The sequence below is a fragment of the Acipenser ruthenus genome, chromosome 60, assembly GCF_902713425.1.
Source record: "Acipenser ruthenus chromosome 60, fAciRut3.2 maternal haplotype, whole genome shotgun sequence".
Lineage (NCBI taxonomy): Eukaryota > Metazoa > Chordata > Actinopteri > Acipenseriformes > Acipenseridae > Acipenser > Acipenser ruthenus.
The window spans coordinates 1,429,462-1,448,548 of record NC_081248.1 but is presented as its reverse complement, the minus strand read 5'-3'; the positions used below and the strand labels follow the sequence as shown (position 1 = coordinate 1,448,548).

The 19,087-nt window shown below is 45.3% G+C and overlaps 1 protein-coding gene across 1 annotated transcript in view; it reads right to left on the bottom strand.

Moving 5' to 3' along the window:
• LOC117410241 (titin-like) overlaps positions 1-19,087 on the bottom strand; it is a 368,958-nt gene that overhangs the window by 305,398 nt on the left and 44,473 nt on the right. Inside the window, exons 6-10 of the mRNA XM_059018553.1 lie at positions 15,640-15,918; positions 11,876-12,154; positions 8,116-8,394; positions 3,541-3,819; positions 931-1,224 (exon numbers count right to left, since the gene is read on the bottom strand). Of these exons, the coding sequence (XP_058874536.1) occupies positions 931-1,224; positions 3,541-3,819; positions 8,116-8,394; positions 11,876-12,154; positions 15,640-15,918 (1,410 nt within the window). The remainder of the gene's footprint in view (positions 1-930; positions 1,225-3,540; positions 3,820-8,115; positions 8,395-11,875; positions 12,155-15,639; positions 15,919-19,087) is intronic.

The following is a 19,087-nucleotide window of genomic DNA, read 5'->3' as shown; positions in this document are numbered from 1 at the left end:
TTATGTTTAATTATATTTTTACTTTTGTCCATGTATTTACACACTTTACATCTACTGGTGCACATGTTCGTAGAACCTATTTTGTCAATTATTCTTTTATGTTTACTGTGAACTAAAATATCACCTAAACTAGCTTCTCTTTTGAATGCTACAACTGGGGCCTTAAGAAATACTTTTTTTAATTTTTCTGAATTATGTAGAATCCGCAAGTGTTTCCAAACTATCTTAGAAATATAGTGTCCATTTTTATAAGCGGGATAATACACTCCAGGGCTTGTGCGTTGTGCTGCATTAACCCAACTACAGGCATATTTTAATGCAACACAACGCACGCCCTGTCTAGTGCTATCCCTTAAATCACATACAGGCAATATTTCATTATCTATTACATCATCTATTACATATGACTAATATTCTGTTCTTCATCACATGTGGGCATTAGTTTGTTCTATAGCATATTAGCTATAGTCTATTCCACAGCTGTCCTGACTGGAGAGAATGGAATATTTCACATGTGACGGACAGTGGCTAACCTGCCTGAAAGGGATTTTTATTTAGGTGTAGAGGGATGATTACAGTACATTAAAGACCTTAAAAACAAATAGTTTTCCAATGTTTACATTAGTTTCTAACCCCGTTCAGTTAGATCTGAATATATCTTTGGGTAAACCGAAGGATGCACATTAATACAACCTATTCAAAAAGCTTTAACTCTAACTTTAACATTCATGAAGTTTTCCGAACAGCAGATTTTACTGCAATTAATTACATTTAAACAGAATGCTTCATATTTCAACTGCATTGCTCTGCATTAATCTGGGTTAATAGAATCATTAGACAAATGTATAACTGCCTGTTGAAATATGAAAAAAACTCATATGGTCAGTGTAACTGTCTATGAAGAGGCTGCATTAAGTTGGGTAAACTCACCAGTTATATTTAATATCTCTGGATCGCTGAGCTGTGAGTAGAGTGGCTGATCTCCTCTCTGTCCTCGACACCAGTACTGGCCCTGGTCAGATACAGCGGCTGCAGTGATTGTGTAGCTGTCACCAGTTATACTGCGTCCAGCAGTCTGGAGCACTGGAGTGTCCTCATTGTCTTTGTACCAGAGATATTTCCAGCCAGCAGAACCCCCCTCAACCCCACACCTCAGAGTGACTGTCTCCCCGGTGAATATCTCTGGGAATGGAGGCTTCAGGGTGATTGTAGGCTGGGGCAGCTCTAGAGAAATATAAAGATGATATAATTAGTGTGCACCTTTCCCTTTCAGAGCATCAGTAGCAACACTTAAATCAAGTTAAAACTAGCTGACAGATCAACACCAACATTTTTTTTTTATTATTATAAAATGTGACCCACCTAAAATCCAACAGCTTTTCAATAGAGTTCCAGAGTTTTGTTGTATGCCAATTTGTTTTATTTATTTCTGAAGTTATTGCAGTAACCACAGGATCACACAGTTCTCTCTCTTTCTTTATCTCTGTTTTGACTCACACAGTTACTAAAACATTTACAAACAATGGAGGCTTCTTAGAGGAGGCAAGGGAGGCAGATCATCCTCAACTTAACAAATAAACATATATATATATATATATATATATATATATATATATACTGTATATACACAGACACACACATATATATATTCATGAAAGGCATAAACCATGACGGGTCATGTGGGTCCCATGATAAATATCACGCCTGGGGTGATGATAACTTTAACCACCCCAGAAGTGGTCTATATCATTGGAACCGCATGCCCCGAATTGGTTTATACTGCTTGAATGTCCATCTTTGTTTTTTTCTATTGCATTTAGCTCTTCCTCATCTGCTGTTATGTGTTTACTCTTGCTGGAGCACTTATTTTTATTTATTTATTTTTTTCAGGTGCACAGCTGGCTTCACTCAGAAAGATGGTGTTGTACCAGTTATGTGGAGTTTCATCCCCAAATATATTAAAGGAAATAGGTCAAATGACATTCAGTGGTGCGTAGTGATTTATTCAGTGTGAAGCAGCTCATTAGTATGCAAGCCATGGTATACGATATATATATGCATGGTCATGTGATGCTGTTTAACCAATCAGAGGTTGTTATTTTTCCAAGCCATGTTATATATATATATATATATATATATATATATATATATATATATATATATTATATTATAGGGTTAGGGTTAGGTATAATGGTATATATATATATATATATATATATATATATATATATATATATATATATATATATATACACCATTATAATGTAATCATTTTCAATACAACAAAATACAATTAGTGGCTAAAAAATATTTCAACCTAAACTCTAGATTCAACATTCCTAAATGACAGACATTCTGGCTGCTGAGAGACACGTGCTTACAGTACTAGCAGTGCCAGATCGCTGTTCTGGTCCTGGAAGTGTGTCTTTTTTTTTTAACAAAAGGAGGCAAGCCTCCCTTCTCCCATTAAACACAGTGTTAGCAGTGGCAGATCACGTGATCTGAGCACAGGTTTTAATTGGAGGAGTTACCCGACCCACATCCTCCCGCCCCCTCTTGATTAAAAAAAACGTTGTTGGTTGTTGCTATGGTAACTTAAGACGAGACGCAAAGTACTGTGTGTTTTTTTTCACTGTTACCCAAGTAACAGTCAGTACATATACTAACAGCCTTTCAGAATGTCAACAAGTACTTTTACAACTGGAAAATCCTCAGCTAAAAGGCTTAGAAATGGAAAGTTGCAAGTAACTCAGTTAGCTCCCTGTTGTAGGTATTTTTTCATTTATTTTTTTTTACTGTAATGACTGATGACAAATACAGAGAAACAAAAAAGAAAATAATTTGTTGATGTGTTTCTTTAACTTATACAACCCATTTTTAAAACCTGTTAACAATACTATTTTTTCAATACAATTCAATAAAAAATGGACTCTTACTCAAATGCAGACAAACTCAAACCGAATGGAAGAAATAGAAGCCTGTACTAGATTGACACTTTTGTGTTGTTCGCTGCGCCTGCGGTGTACATAAGTTCAATTAAATCAACTACAACGGTAAAAACTGAAATCAGAAAATAATAAAAGTGATTTCATTGGGCCCTAACTTATTTATGAATGGGTTTTTACTTTGACTCCCTGTCAATGTTAATTTGTTAATAAAGAAATCACATTACAAATCCCAATTTCTGTAAGGCTAATAATACTGAACAAGAGATTACTGATGACCTTAGAATGCTATGGGTAAGTGAAAAAAATAGATACATTATGTGAAAGTTTTAAAATCCCCCCCGTACTTGTGCCCCCACCCCCCCCCCCCCTCTCAGAGGTCACCAGCAGCCACTGTTTACAAGAGCAACTAATAATGTCAATGGGCAGCGTTACAATTTTACACCAGCAATGGCATTAAACTAAAACAATGGAATATCCAGGTTGCAATTAAAGAGGAAATACAATCTGAATGTGTTAAATCTGAACCACAGGGACACCCATCATTTTTTTTCTTTATAAATCTTTAACCCCTCTGCTGTCTAAAATGACTCACCTTTCACAGTCAGTGACACAGAATCACTCTTTTTCTTCAGCCCCGTCCCTGCTGCCTCCACCTCACACTGGTAGCTCCCTGTGTCTCTCAGCCCTGCCACTGGGATTGAGTACTGATCCTGTGATCCAGCTCCACTCAGATTCCCATTGTCTTTGATATAGCGGTACTGCAGCTGTGTGCCCTGTTTATATATCTGAGCCCCACACTGCAGAGTCACAGCCTCTCCCTCCCACACTGGACTCACAGGGGTGAATGTCAGACTGGGTGTGGTAAACAGCTCTGGAGAAACACAAGAAAATACAATCATACATACAGTACATTAACTAAAACAGAGTCAAAAAATATCTGTGCAGTAGTGAACTTTGGGTGGATTTGTGGACCTACCTAGTTGAGCCCTTGTTCAATACCTGGTGTTGCTAGTTGCCTGATATTAATTAGACTAACTTAATAATACTGGTTTGATGTTGCCTATGACTGTATATGCTACCTAAATTGCCTGCCTACATTATATACTGTAATAGAGATTTGAGAGTGCATTTATTTATCTAACTACTTTGGTGTTGCTAATTCTATATTTAAATCCCAGCCATTCAAATTAAATATATACATATATTAATATATTAATTGTATATATACTTAATTGTATTTAATGTTACTTATAGAGTTGGCATAGTAAGTGTGTATGAAATTCTTTCTGGATAGCCTTCTCATTTATAGGAGTGAGCGTTTGGCTACCTAGTGAATGACGACAGAGATGCTTTTAATAACGGTGCCCTTCTGTTGTCAGGAAGACGACCAGATGCGCACTACATAGGGAAATTGTTCTGAGAATGGCGGTGACTTTGTCATGCAACTGAAAGAGATTTAACAGAATCTATATGTGGGAATGTAATATATATATAAGCAGAGAGTGAGTTATAAAGTAACAGGGTGTGGTCATAAGTCGCTGCACTGTGTAAACCAGGGTAAAGTGTAGAAACAGATTGAAATCATTTCATAGTCAGACAATGAAAATAATTGAAGCGATCTACTTAATTAAAATTGGTGCTAGAATAAATACAGAATGAATAAGAACAAATATACTGGGTGTTAAGATTAGGTGCCGTGAATTCTAAATCAGGGAAAACTATATATATATATATATAATATATTTATATATTAATAGCCTAATAAATATGAGGGCATATTAAAATAACATTAATGTGTTTGTACACATTACATTATGTACAAATATAGATACAGTACAGTAGTAAAATAAAATGTATACCTAGCAGGTGTCTATCCGTGCACAAATACCATGAACAACTTCAGACCTGTTGTCACCCACAATTTGTATGCAAATTATAATATATTTCTGACTGGTATTTTTGCTTCTAATTAGTTGGTGAATATACTATCATAATCTTTATAAGCAATACTGGACACTACTATTATTTTCTCAAAATAAATATTTATTAAGAAAATAATAGTTCTTCATTCCTTTATTATTAACACACCTGATAAATTTAGTTCATGAAACATTATCTGCTTATATCCACACTCATTTCTTGATCTTTATAATGTTGTAAAAACATATATATTAAAACACATGAGACAGAATAAATGTTCTAATATAACTAAGTCAAATATATCAGATTTACAGTGTTTTCCTGTTTTTTCTCATCTGTAATTCTTCTGTGTTGTTTATGCGTGCTGCTGTAAAATGTCTCCACTCTTTAAAAATTAAATGCCCATCTCAGTGACAACACACGACAAAAACAATAAAACAATCAGGCTGTGAAATCCTTGAATATCCCTCCCCTGTCCAATGATATGCACGTGCAACCTGCACTGTAAAGTATGGTGGCCCAGTAAGCCAAATAAACAAAGTGAGTTTTTAATCGTGGTTACATGATCACGGCCCTAAAAGGTTAATATACTGTACAGGTAGTGCAACTGAAAAAAGTATTAACTGCAGTGTGAAACTGTAATCACTTTAACTAAAATCAGGGATTGTGTGAATGCTAATATCCTAGCCATACATTTTCTCTGTGCCTCACATGCAAGGAAAAACCAAACATGTATATTTTTAATCTCACTAAACACATGATTTGTCACAGAAAATCATACACCGCATGTAATTCACATTGCTGTAGCTCGAAAGAAACAGACATACAACTCTTTGTAAGTAACTCATGTAACAAACTTAAATTAGAGCGGGACGGCAGCTCCACCCCCTCTGGCTCTCGGGACGGCAGCTCCACCCCCTCTGGCTCCCGGGAACGGCAGCTCCACCCCCTCTGGCTCTCGGGACGGCAGCTCCACCCCCTCTGGCTCTCGGGACGGCAGCTCAACCCCCTCTGGCTCTCGGGACGGCAGCTCCACCCCCTCTGGCTCTCGGGACGGCAGCTGCACCCCCTCTGGCTCTCGGGACGGCAGCTCCACCCCCCCTGGCTCTCGGGACGGCAGCTCCACCCCCCCTGACTCTCGGGACGGCAGCTCCACCCCCTCTGGCTCTCGGGACGGCAGCTCCACCCCCTCTGGCTCTCGGGACGGCAGCTCCACCCCCCCTGGCTCTCGGGACGGCAGATCCACCCCCCCTGGCTCTCGGGACGGCAGCTCCACCCCCCCTGACTCTCGGGACGGCAGCTCCACCACCCCTGGCTCTCGGGACGGCAGCTCCACCCCCCCTGGCTCTCGGGACGGCAGCTCCACCCCCCCGGCTCTCGGGACGGCAGCTCCACCCCCTCTGACTCTCGGGACGGCAGCTCCACCACCTCTGGCTCTCGGGACGGCAGCTCCACCACCTCTGGCTCCCGGGAACGGCAGCTCCACCCCCTCTGGCTCTCGGGACGGCAGCTCCACCCCCTCTGGCTCTCGGGACGGCAGCTCAACCCCCTCTGGCTCTCGGGACGGCAGCTCCACCACCTCTGGCTCCCGGGAACGGCAGCTCCACCCCCTCTGGCTCTCGGGACGGCAGCTCCACCCCCTCTGGCTCTCGGGACGGCAGCTCCACCCCCCCTGGCTCTCGGGACGGCAGCTCCACCCCCTCTGGCTCTAGGTACAGCAGCTCCACCCCCTCTGACTCTCGGGACGGCAGCTCCACCCCCTCTGGCTCTCGGGATGGTAGCAGCGGGGAAACCCGCAGGCATGCTCCCTCTGCTGGTGGCGGTGATGGAGGTGGAACCAGCAGGTACTCTCCCTCTGCTGGCGGAGGTGGGAACAGCAAGTCGTCCTCCCACTCAGGCGCAGGACGTTCAGGCTCTTCCCACTCCAGGTCTGTGTCCTGTAAGACCTCCAGGCAGAGGTGCTCCTCATGCCCGTACTGCATGCAGTGGGTGCACCACTCCTCCATCCCATGTCTTCCTTCCTCTCTGCCTCCTTCTCCTCACCTCTGTTTGGGTGGGGCAGATGGCCACTGTGTGCCCAAACTCCCCACAACCAGGGCACCACTCATCTGCTATGTAGATTGGGCCGATGTCCCCCGGTGGCAGCTGTTGCTGCTGCCTCTTGCAGCTCTTACTCCTTTTTCCTCCCATCCTCTTTTTTTTTTTTTTTTTCCCCCAACGCTCACAAAAAAACTTCACTATTCACAAAAAAAAAGTCCTGCAGTACTGCTCTGAACCTCCTGGAGGTGCTATATCCCACTGCTAACACCACATGTGACAGGATGGCGCAAGGGATGAGGCCCAGAGACAGACTGCAGTTCAAACAAAAGACTTTTATTTAAAAAAAAAAGACACAAAATAAACAGGGACGAGGGCCAAACAAAAAGGTTCTTAAACACAAACAAAAAACACAAAGTAAAAACTTACAGAAATAAGGCTTCCATGCTGAGCTTTGCCTTCACTGGCTTGCCAGATTAACAAAAAAACAGCACACAAAGAACAAACACACTTGCTTCCTCAGCTACCTCTCCGTACTGAGAGGCTGAGGCCTCCTTTTATGTCAGGTGGCTGGGTGCTGATTGATTGTTAAATACTCCCACCTGACACAATAAACCTGGGCAGGGAGGGAAATTTAACCCCATCCCTGCCAATATTTACAAAGGCAGAGCCCTGCTCTGCCACAACAAGCTATATTATCCTGTGCCTACAGCCAGCTGCACTGTAGATATTAGCATGTGACAATTCATTTGAAGGAGATACTGAGGTAAGAGTCCCACTATCGTGGTAAATAAGGGTGGTGCTCACACAAATGATTTAACTGTGAGAGAGCTGATCCGTGGAATTTGTCATCAGAGCATTCGTGAATTACAGCGGAAGCAAGTAGTAAAGTTTGGAGGAGTGTTAATAGCACATCTCCAGTCTTAACTCCAGTTTTACCATCGGTACATGAATCAGGCCCAAAGAGTAAAAAATAGGAAAGTATGGATTTTGTGAAAAAGCTCCACAGTTGGATTGCTAAACAGCTGTGTGAAAACACACAAACACATGCACAATACTTGCTGAAGGCTAGTTAATACAGTGCATAGTGGCCAACTACTCTGTTGTAATTTTGCTGTGATTCAAGATCATTTAAAGTTTCTAATACAGAGGTTATTAAAGAGAGCAACATCATTCCATGTTTTTTAACAATGAATATCTCTTGACTCACCTTTCACAGAAAGCCACACATAATCACTCCTTTTCTTCAGCCCCGTCCCTGCTGCCTGCACCTCACACTGGTAGCTCCCTGTGTCTCTCAGCTCTGCCGCTGGGATTGAGTATGGATCCCGTGATCGAGCTCCACTCAGATCCCCATTGTCTTTGATATAGCGGTACTGTAGTTGTGTGCCCTGTTTATATATCTGAGCCCCACACTGCAGAGTCACAGTCTCTCCCTCCCACACTGAGGCACGAGGCTTCACTGTCAGAGCAGGGCTGGTAAACAACTCTAAGGAAACAGAGAGAGAAAGAGGCCTTTTCATAAACAAGGTCGGGGTGAGTGAGAATAAAAAGCGTTTTTTTTGCATTTATTTCTGTTTTGATATCTTCCAGTTCATTTAATTGTTCTTCATCCAAATCGGAATGTCTACTTAATACTTTGGGGATTTTTTTGCTGGTAATTGGTCACTCAGTTTTATACAGTATTTTTTTATTATTATATATTCTGCTTAGAGATTCATCTATAAAAAAAAGTGTTATTCTATGACCTGAGGGACCTTAAAATACTTCCTGAAAGTTTTGTTGAAAAAGATTGATGTTTGGACAAATTACAAGACAGTGTTTCACCTGAGTGATTGAAATTACATCATAAACGTTTATTCTAGGGGACTTTATAAGCAATAATGGACACAACTTGATTATTTTCATAAAATAAATATTTATAAAGAAAGTAATAGTTCTTTATTCCTTTATTATCAACGTACCTGATAAATTTAGTTCATGAAACATTATCTGCTTATATCCACACTCATTTCTTGATCTTTATAATGTTGTAAAAACATATATATTAAAACACATGAGACAGAATAAATGTTCTAATATAACTAAGTCAAATATATCAGATTTACAATGTTTTCCTGTTTTTTTCTCAGCTGTAATTCCTGTGTCCTGTTTTGTTTCTGCGTGCTGCTGTAAAATGTCTCCACTCTTTAAAAATTAAATGCCCATCTCAGTGACAACACACGACAAAAACAATAAAACAATCAGGCTGTGAAATCCTTGAATATCCCTCCCCTGTCCAATGATATGCACGTGCAACCTGCACTGTAAAGTATGGTGGCCCAGTAAGCCAAATAAACAAAGTGAGTTTTTAATCGTGGTTACATGATCACGGCCCTAAAAGGTTAATATACTGTACAGGTAGTACAACTGAAAAAGTATTAATTGTAGTGTGAAACTGTAATCACTTTAACTAAAATCAGGGATTGTGTGAATGCTAATATCCTAGCCATACATTTTCTCTGTGCCTCACATGCAAGGAAAAACCAAACATGTATATTTTTAATCTCACTAAACAAATGATTTGTCACAGAAAATCATACACCGCATGTAATTCACATTGCTGTAGCTCGAAAGAAACAGACATACAACTCTTTGTAAGTAACTCATGTAACAAACTTAAATTAGAGCGGGACGGCAGCTCCACCCCCTCTGGCTCTCGGGACGGCAGCTCCACCCCCTCTGGCTCTCGGGACGGCAGCTCCACCCCCTCTGGCTCTTGGGACGGCAGCTCCACCCCCTCTGGCTCTTGGGACGGCAGCTCCACCCCCTCTGGCTCTCGGGACGGCAGCTCCACCCCCTCTGGCTCTCGGGACGGCAGCTCCACCCCCTCTGGCTCTCGGGACGGCAGTTCCACCGCCTCTGGCTCTCGGGACGGCAGCTCCACCCCCCCTGGCTCTTGGGACGGCAGCTCCACCCCCTCTGACTCTCGGGACGGCAGCTCCACCCCCTCTGGCCCTCGGGACGGCAGCTCCACCACCTCTGGCTCTCGGGACGGCAGCTCCACCCCCTCTGGCTCTCGGGACGGCAGCTCCACCCCCCCTGGTTCTCGGGACGGCAGCTCCACCCCCTCTGGCTCTCAGACGGTAGCTCCACCCCCTCTGGCTCTCGGGACGGCAGCTCCACCCCCCCTGGCTCTTGGGACGGCAGCTCCACCCCCTCTGGCTCTCGGCACAGCAGCTCCACTCCCTCTGACTCTCGGGACGGCAGCTTCACCCCTGGCTCTCGGGACGGCGGCTCCACCACCCCTGGCTCTCGGGACGGTAGCTCTACCCCCTCTGGCTCTCGGTACGGCAGCTCCAACCCCACTGACTCTCGGGACGGCAGCTCCACCCCTGGCTCTCGGGACGGCGGCTCCACCCCCCCTGGCTCTCGGGACGGCAGCTCTACCCCCTCTGGCTCCAGGTACAGCAGCTCCAGCCCCTCTGACTCTCGGGACGGCAGCTCCACCCCCTCTGACTCTCGGGACGGTAGCAGCGGGGAAACCCGCAGGCATGCTCCCTCTGCTGGTGGCGGTGATGGAGGTGGAACCAGCAGGTACTCTCCCTCTGCTGGCGGAGGTGGGAACAGCAAGTCGTCCTCCCACTCAGGCGCAGGACGTTCAGGCTCTTCCCACTCCAGGTCTGTGTCCTGTAAGACCTCCAGGCAGAGGTGCTCCTCATGCCCGTACTGCATGCAGTGGGTGCACCACTCCTCCATCCCATGTCTTCCTTCCTCTCTGCCTCCTTCTCCTCACCTCTGTTTGGGTGGGGCAGATGGCCACTGTGTGCCCAAACTCCCCACAACCAGGGCACTACTCATCTGGGCCGATGTCCCTCGGTGGCAGCTGTTGCTGCTGCCTCTTGCAGCTCTTACTCCTTTTTCCTCCCATCCTCTTTTTTTTTTTTTTTTTTTCCCCCCCAACGCTCACAAAAAAACTTCACTATTCACAAAAAAAAAGTCCTGCAGTACTGCTCTGAACCTCCTGGAGGTGCTATATCCCACTGCTAACACCACATGTGACAGGATGGCGCAAGGGATGAGGCCCAGAGACAGACTGCAGTTCAAACAAAAGACTTTTATTTAAAACAAAAGACACAAAATAAACAGACACGAGGGCCAAACAAAAAGGTTCTTAAACACAAACAAAAAACACAAAGTAAAAACTTACAGAAATAAGGCTTCCAGGCTGAGCTTTGCCTTCACTGGCTTGCCAAATTAACAAAAAAACAGCACACAAAGAACAAACACACTTGCTTCCTCAGCTACCTCTCCCTACTGAGAGGCTGAGGCCTCCTTTTATGTCAGGTGGCTGGGTGCTGATTGATTGTTAAATACTCCCACCTGACACAATAAACCTGGGCAGGGAGGGAAATTTAACCCCATCCCTGCCAATATTTACAAAGGCAGAGCCCTGCTCTGCCACAACAAGCTATATTATCCTGTGCCTACAGCCAGCTGCACTGTAGATATTAGCATGTGACAATTCATTTGAAGGAGATACTGAGGTAAGAGTCCCACTATCATGGTAAATAAGGGTGGTGTTCACACAAATGATTTAACTGTGAGAGAGCTGATTCGTGGAATTTGTCATCAGGCCATTCATGAATCACAGCGGAAGCAAGTAGTAAAGTTTGGAGGCATGTTAATAGCACATCTCCAGGCTTAACTACAGTTTTACCATCGGTACATGAATCAGGCCCAAAGAGCAAAAAATAGGAAAGTATGGATTTTAGGAAAAAGCTCCACAGTTGGATTGCTAAACAGCTGTGTGAAAACACACAAACACATGCACAATACTTGCTGAAGGCTAGTTAATACAGTGCATAGTGGCCAACTACTCTGTTGTAATTTTGCTGTGATTCAAGATCATTTAAAGTTTCTAATACAGAGGTTATTAAAGAGAGCAACATCATTCCATGTTTTTTAACAATGAATATCTCTTGACTCACCTTTCACAGTCAGTGACACAGAATCACTCTTTTTCTTCACCCCCGTCCCTGCTGCCTCCACCTCACACTGGTAGCTCCCTGTGTCGCTCAGCTCTGCCGCTGGGATTGAGTATGGATTCCGTGATCTAGCTTCTCTCACATTCCGATTTTCTTTGCTATAGCGGTACTGCAGCAGTGCACCCTGTTTATTTGTCTTAACCCCACATTTTAGAGTCACAGTCTCTCCCTCCCACACTGAGACACCAGGCATCACTGTCAGAGCAGGGCTGGTAAACAACTCTAAGGAAACAGAGAGAGAAAGAGGCCTTTTCATAAACAAGGTTGGGGGGAGTGAGTATAAAAAGCGATTTTTTTTGCATTTATTTCTGTTTTGATATCTTCCAGTTCATTTAATTGTTCTTCATCCAAATCGGCATGTCTACTTAATACTTTTGGGATGTTTTTTGCTAGTAATTGGTCACTCAGTTTTATACAGTATTTTTTTATTATTATATATTCTGCTTAGAGATTCATCTATAAAAAAAAAGTGTTATTCTATGACCTGAGGGACCTTAAAATACTTCCTGAAAGTTTTGTTGAAAAAGATTGATGTTTGGACAAATTACAAGACAGTGTTTCACCTGAGTGATTGAAATTACATCATAAACGTTTATTCTCGGGGACTTTATAAGCAATAATGGACACAACTTGATTATTTTCATAAAAGAAATATTTATAAAGAAAGTAATAGTTCTTTATTCCTTTATTATCAACGTACCTGATAAATTTAGTTCATGAAACATTATCTGCTTATATCCACACTCATTTCTTGATCTTTATAATGTTGTATAAACATATATATTAAAACACATGAGACAGAATAAATGTTCTAATATAACTAAGTCAAATATATCAGATTTACAGTGTTTTCCTGTTTTTTTCTCAGCTGTAATTCCTGTGTCCTGTTTTGTTTCTGCGTGCTGCTATAAAATGTCTCCACTCTTTAAAAATTAAATGCCCATCTCAGTGACAACACACGACAAAAACCATAAAACAATCAGGCTGTGAAATCCTTGAATATCCCTCCCCTGTCCAATGATATGCACGTGCAACCTGCACTGTAAAGTATGGTGGCCCAGTAAACCAAATAAACAAGGTGTGTTTTTAATCGTGGTTACATGATCACGGCCCTAAAAGGTTAATATACTGTACAGGTAGTGCAACTGAAAAAAGTATTAATTGTAGTGTGAAACTGTAATCACTTTAACTAAAATCAGGGATTGTGTGAATGCTAATATCCTAGCCATACATTTTCTCTGTGCCTCACATGCAAGGAAAAACCAAACATGTATATTTTTAATCTCACTAAACAAATGATTTGTCACAGAAAATCATACACCGCATGTAATTCACATTGCTGTAGCTCGAAAGAAACAGACATACAACTCTTTGTAAGTAACTCATGTAACAAACTTAAATTAGAGCGGGACGGCAGCTCCACCCCCTCTGGCTCTCGGGACGGCAGCTCCACCCCCTCTGGCTCTCGGGACGGCAGCTCCACCCCCTCTGGCTCTTGGGACGGCAGCTCCACCCCCTCTGGCTCTTGGGACGGCAGCTCCACCCCCTCTGGCTCTCGGGACGGCAGCTCCACCCCCTCTGGCTCTCGGGACGGCAGCTCCACCCCCTCTGGCTCTCGGGACGGCAGTTCCACCGCCTCTGGCTCTCGGGACGGCAGCTCCACCCCCCCTGGCTCTTGGGACGGCAGCTCCACCCCCTCTGACTCTCGGGACGGCAGCTCCACCCCCTCTGGCCCTCGGGACGGCAGCTCCACCACCTCTGGCTCTCGGGACGGCAGCTCCACCCCCTCTGGCTCTCGGGACGGCAGCTCCACCCCCCCTGGTTCTCGGGACGGCAGCTCCACCCCCTCTGGCTCTCAGACGGTAGCTCCACCCCCTCTGGCTCTCGGGACGGCAGCTCCACCCCCCCTGGCTCTTGGGACGGCAGCTCCACCCCCTCTGGCTCTCGGCACAGCAGCTCCACTCCCTCTGACTCTCGGGACGGCAGCTTCACCCCTGGCTCTCGGGACGGCGGCTCCACCACCCCTGGCTCTCGGGACGGTAGCTCTACCCCCTCTGGCTCTCGGTACGGCAGCTCCAACCCCACTGACTCTCGGGACGGCAGCTCCACCCCTGGCTCTCGGGACGGCGGCTCCACCCCCCCTGGCTCTCGGGACGGCAGCTCTACCCCCTCTGGCTCCAGGTACAGCAGCTCCAGCCCCTCTGACTCTCGGGACGGCAGCTCCACCCCCTCTGACTCTCGGGACGGTAGCAGCGGGGAAACCCGCAGGCATGCTCCCTCTGCTGGTGGCGGTGATGGAGGTGGAACCAGCAGGTACTCTCCCTCTGCTGGCGGAGGTGGGAACAGCAAGTCGTCCTCCCACTCAGGCGCAGGACGTTCAGGCTCTTCCCACTCCAGGTCTGTGTCCTGTAAGACCTCCAGGCAGAGGTGCTCCTCATGCCCGTACTGCATGCAGTGGGTGCACCACTCCTCCATCCCATGTCTTCCTTCCTCTCTGCCTCCTTCTCCTCACCTCTGTTTGGGTGGGGCAGATGGCCACTGTGTGCCCAAACTCCCCACAACCAGGGCACTACTCATCTGGGCCGATGTCCCTCGGTGGCAGCTGTTGCTGCTGCCTCTTGCAGCTCTTACTCCTTTTTCCTCCCATCCTCTTTTTTTTTTTTTTTTTTTCCCCCCCAACGCTCACAAAAAAACTTCACTATTCACAAAAAAAAAGTCCTGCAGTACTGCTCTGAACCTCCTGGAGGTGCTATATCCCACTGCTAACACCACATGTGACAGGATGGCGCAAGGGATGAGGCCCAGAGACAGACTGCAGTTCAAACAAAAGACTTTTATTTAAAACAAAAGACACAAAATAAACAGACACGAGGGCCAAACAAAAAGGTTCTTAAACACAAACAAAAAACACAAAGTAAAAACTTACAGAAATAAGGCTTCCAGGCTGAGCTTTGCCTTCACTGGCTTGCCAAATTAACAAAAAAACAGCACACAAAGAACAAACACACTTGCTTCCTCAGCTACCTCTCCCTACTGAGAGGCTGAGGCCTCCTTTTATGTCAGGTGGCTGGGTGCTGATTGATTGTTAAATACTCCCACCTGACACAATAAACCTGGGCAGGGAGGGAAATTTAACCCCATCCCTGCCAATATTTACAAAGGCAGAGCCCTGCTCTGCCACAACAAGCTATATTATCCTGTGCCTACAGCCAGCTGCACTGTAGATATTAGCATGTGACAATTCATTTGAAGGAGATACTGAGGTAAGAGTCCCACTATCATGGTAAATAAGGGTGGTGTTCACACAAATGATTTAACTGTGAGAGAGCTGATTCGTGGAATTTGTCATCAGGCCATTCATGAATCACAGCGGAAGCAAGTAGTAAAGTTTGGAGGCATGTTAATAGCACATCTCCAGGCTTAACTACAGTTTTACCATCGGTACATGAATCAGGCCCAAAGAGCAAAAAATAGGAAAGTATGGATTTTAGGAAAAAGCTCCACAGTTGGATTGCTAAACAGCTGTGTGAAAACACACAAACACATGCACAATACTTGCTGAAGGCTAGTTAATACAGTGCATAGTGGCCAACTACTCTGTTGTAATTTTGCTGTGATTCAAGATCATTTAAAGTTTCTAATACAGAGGTTATTAAAGAGAGCAACATCATTCCATGTTTTTTAACAATGAATATCTCTTGACTCACCTTTCACAGTCAGTGACACAGAATCACTCTTTTTCTTCACCCCCGTCCCTGCTGCCTCCACCTCACACTGGTAGCTCCCTGTGTCGCTCAGCTCTGCCGCTGGGATTGAGTATGGATTCCGTGATCTAGCTTCTCTCACATTCCGATTTTCTTTGCTATAGCGGTACTGCAGCAGTGCACCCTGTTTATTTGTCTTAACCCCACATTTTAGAGTCACAGTCTCTCCCTCCCACACTGAGACACCAGGCATCACTGTCAGAGCAGGGCTGGTAAACAACTCTAAGGAAACAGAGAGAGAAAGAGGCCTTTTCATAAACAAGGTTGGGGGGAGTGAGTATAAAAAGCGATTTTTTTTGCATTTATTTCTGTTTTGATATCTTCCAGTTCATTTAATTGTTCTTCATCCAAATCGGCATGTCTACTTAATACTTTTGGGATGTTTTTTGCTAGTAATTGGTCACTCAGTTTTATACAGTATTTTTTTATTATTATATATTCTGCTTAGAGATTCATCTATAAAAAAAAAGTGTTATTCTATGACCTGAGGGACCTTAAAATACTTCCTGAAAGTTTTGTTGAAAAAGATTGATGTTTGGACAAATTACAAGACAGTGTTTCACCTGAGTGATTGAAATTACATCATAAACGTTTATTCTCGGGGACTTTATAAGCAATAATGGACACAACTTGATTATTTTCATAAAAGAAATATTTATAAAGAAAGTAATAGTTCTTTATTCCTTTATTATCAACGTACCTGATAAATTTAGTTCATGAAACATTATCTGCTTATATCCACACTCATTTCTTGATCTTTATAATGTTGTATAAACATATATATTAAAACACATGAGACAGAATAAATGTTCTAATATAACTAAGTCAAATATATCAGATTTACAGTGTTTTCCTGTTTTTTTCTCAGCTGTAATTCCTGTGTCCTGTTTTGTTTCTGCGTGCTGCTATAAAATGTCTCCACTCTTTAAAAATTAAATGCCCATCTCAGTGACAACACACGACAAAAACCATAAAACAATCAGGCTGTGAAATCCTTGAATATCCCTCCCCTGTCCAATGATATGCACGTGCAACCTGCACTGTAAAGTATGGTGGCCCAGTAAACCAAATAAACAAGGTGTGTTTTTAATCGTGGTTACATGATCACGGCCCTAAAAGGTTAATATACTGTACAGGTAGTGCAACTGAAAAAAGTATTAATTGTAGTGTGAAACTGTAATCACTTTAACTAAAATCAGGGATTGTGTGAATGCTAATATCCTAGCCATACATTTTCTCTGTGCCTCACATGCAAGGAAAAACCAAACATGTATATTTTTAATCTCACTAAACAAATGATTTGTCACAGAAAATCATACACCGCATGTAATTCACATTGCTGTAGCTCGAAAGAAACAGACATACAACTCTTTGTAAGTAACTCATGTAACAAACTTAAATTAGAGCGGGACGGCAGCTCCACCCCCTCTGGCTCTCGGGACGGCAGCTCCACCCCCTCTGGCTCTCGGGACGGCAGCTCCACCCCCTCTGGCTCTTGGGACGGCAGCTCCACCCCCTCTGGCTCTTGGGACGGCAGCTCCACCCCCTCTGGCTCTCGGGACGGCAGCTCCACCCCCTCTGGCTCTCGGGACGGCAGCTCCACCCCCTCTGGCTCTCGGGACGGCAGTTCCACCGCCTCTGGCTCTCGGGACGGCAGCTCCACCCCCCCTGGCTCTTGGGACGGCAGCTCCACCCCCTCTGACTCTCGGGACGGCAGCTCCACCCCCTCTGGCCCTCGGGACGGCAGCTCCACCACCTCTGGCTCTCGGGACGGCAGCTCCACCCCCTCTGGCTCTCGGGACGGCAGCTCCACCCCCCCTGGTTCTCGGGACGGCAGCTCCACCCCCTCTGGCTCTCAGACGGTAGCTCCACCCCCTCTGGCTCTCGGGACGGCAGCTCCACCCCCCCTGGCTCTTGGGACGGCAGCTCCACCCCCTCTGGCTCTCGGCACAGCAGCTCCACTCCCTCTGACTCTCGGGACGGCAGCTTCACCCCTGGCTCTCGGGACGGCGGCTCCACCACCCCTGGCTCTCGGGACGGTAGCTCTACCCCCTCTGGCTCTCGGTACGGCAGCTCCAACCCCACTGACTCTCGGGACGGCAGCTCCACCCCTGGCTCTCGGGACGGCGGCTCCACCCCCCCTGGCTCTCGGGACGGCAGCTCTACCCCCTCTGGCTCCAGGTACAGCAGCTCCAGCCCCTCTGACTCTCGGGACGGCAGCTCCACCCCCTCTGACTCTCGGGACGGTAGCAGCGGGGAAACCCGCAGGCATGCTCCCTCTGCTGGTGGCGGTGATGGAGGTGGAACCAGCAGGTACTCTCCCTCTGCTGGCGGAGGTGGGAACAGCAAGTCGTCCTCCCACTCAGGCGCAGGACGTTCAGGCTCTTCCCACTCCAGGTCTGTGTCCTGTAAGACCTCCAGGCAGAGGTGCTCCTCATGCCCGTACTGCATGCAGTGGGTGCACCACTCCTCCATCCCATGTCTTCCTTCCTCTCTGCCTCCTTCTCCTCACCTCTGTTTGGGTGGGGCAGATGGCCACTGTGTGCCCAAACTCCCCACAACCAGGGCACTACTCATCTGGGCCGATGTCCCTCGGTGGCAGCTGTTGCTGCTGCCTCTTGCAGCTCTTACTCCTTTTTCCTCCCATCCTCTTTTTTTTTTTTTTTTTTTCCCCCCCAACGCTCACAAAAAAACTTCACTATTCACAAAAAAAAAGTCCTGCAGTACTGCTCTGAACCTCCTGGAGGTGCTATATCCCACTGCTAACACCACATGTGACAGGATGGCGCAAGGGATGAGGCCCAGAGACAGACTGCAGTTCAAACAAAAGACTTTTATTTAAAACAAAAGACACAAAATAAACAGACACGAGGGCCAAACAAAAAGGTTCTTAAACACAAACAAAAAACACAAAGTAAAAACTTACAGAAATAAGGCTTCCAGGCTGAGCTTTGCCTTCACTGGCTTGCCAAATTAACAAAAAAACAGCACACAAAGAACAAACACACTTGCTTCCTCAGCTACCTCTCCCTACTGAGAGGCTGAGGCCTCCTTTTATGTCAGGTGGCTGGGTGCTGATTGATTGTTAAATACTCCCACCTGACACAATAAACCTGGGCAGGGAGGGAAATTTAACCCCATCCCTGCCAATATTTACAAAGGCAGAGCCCTGCTCTGCCACAACAAGCTATATTATCCTGTGCCTACAGCCAGCTGCACTGTAGATATTAGCATGTGACAATTCATTTGAAGGAGATACTGAGGTAAGAGTCCCACTATCATGGTAAATAAGGGTGGTGTTCACACAAATGATTTAACTGTGAGAGAGCTGATTCGTGGAATTTGTCATCAGGCCATTCATGAATCACAGCGGAAGCAAGTAGTAAAGTTT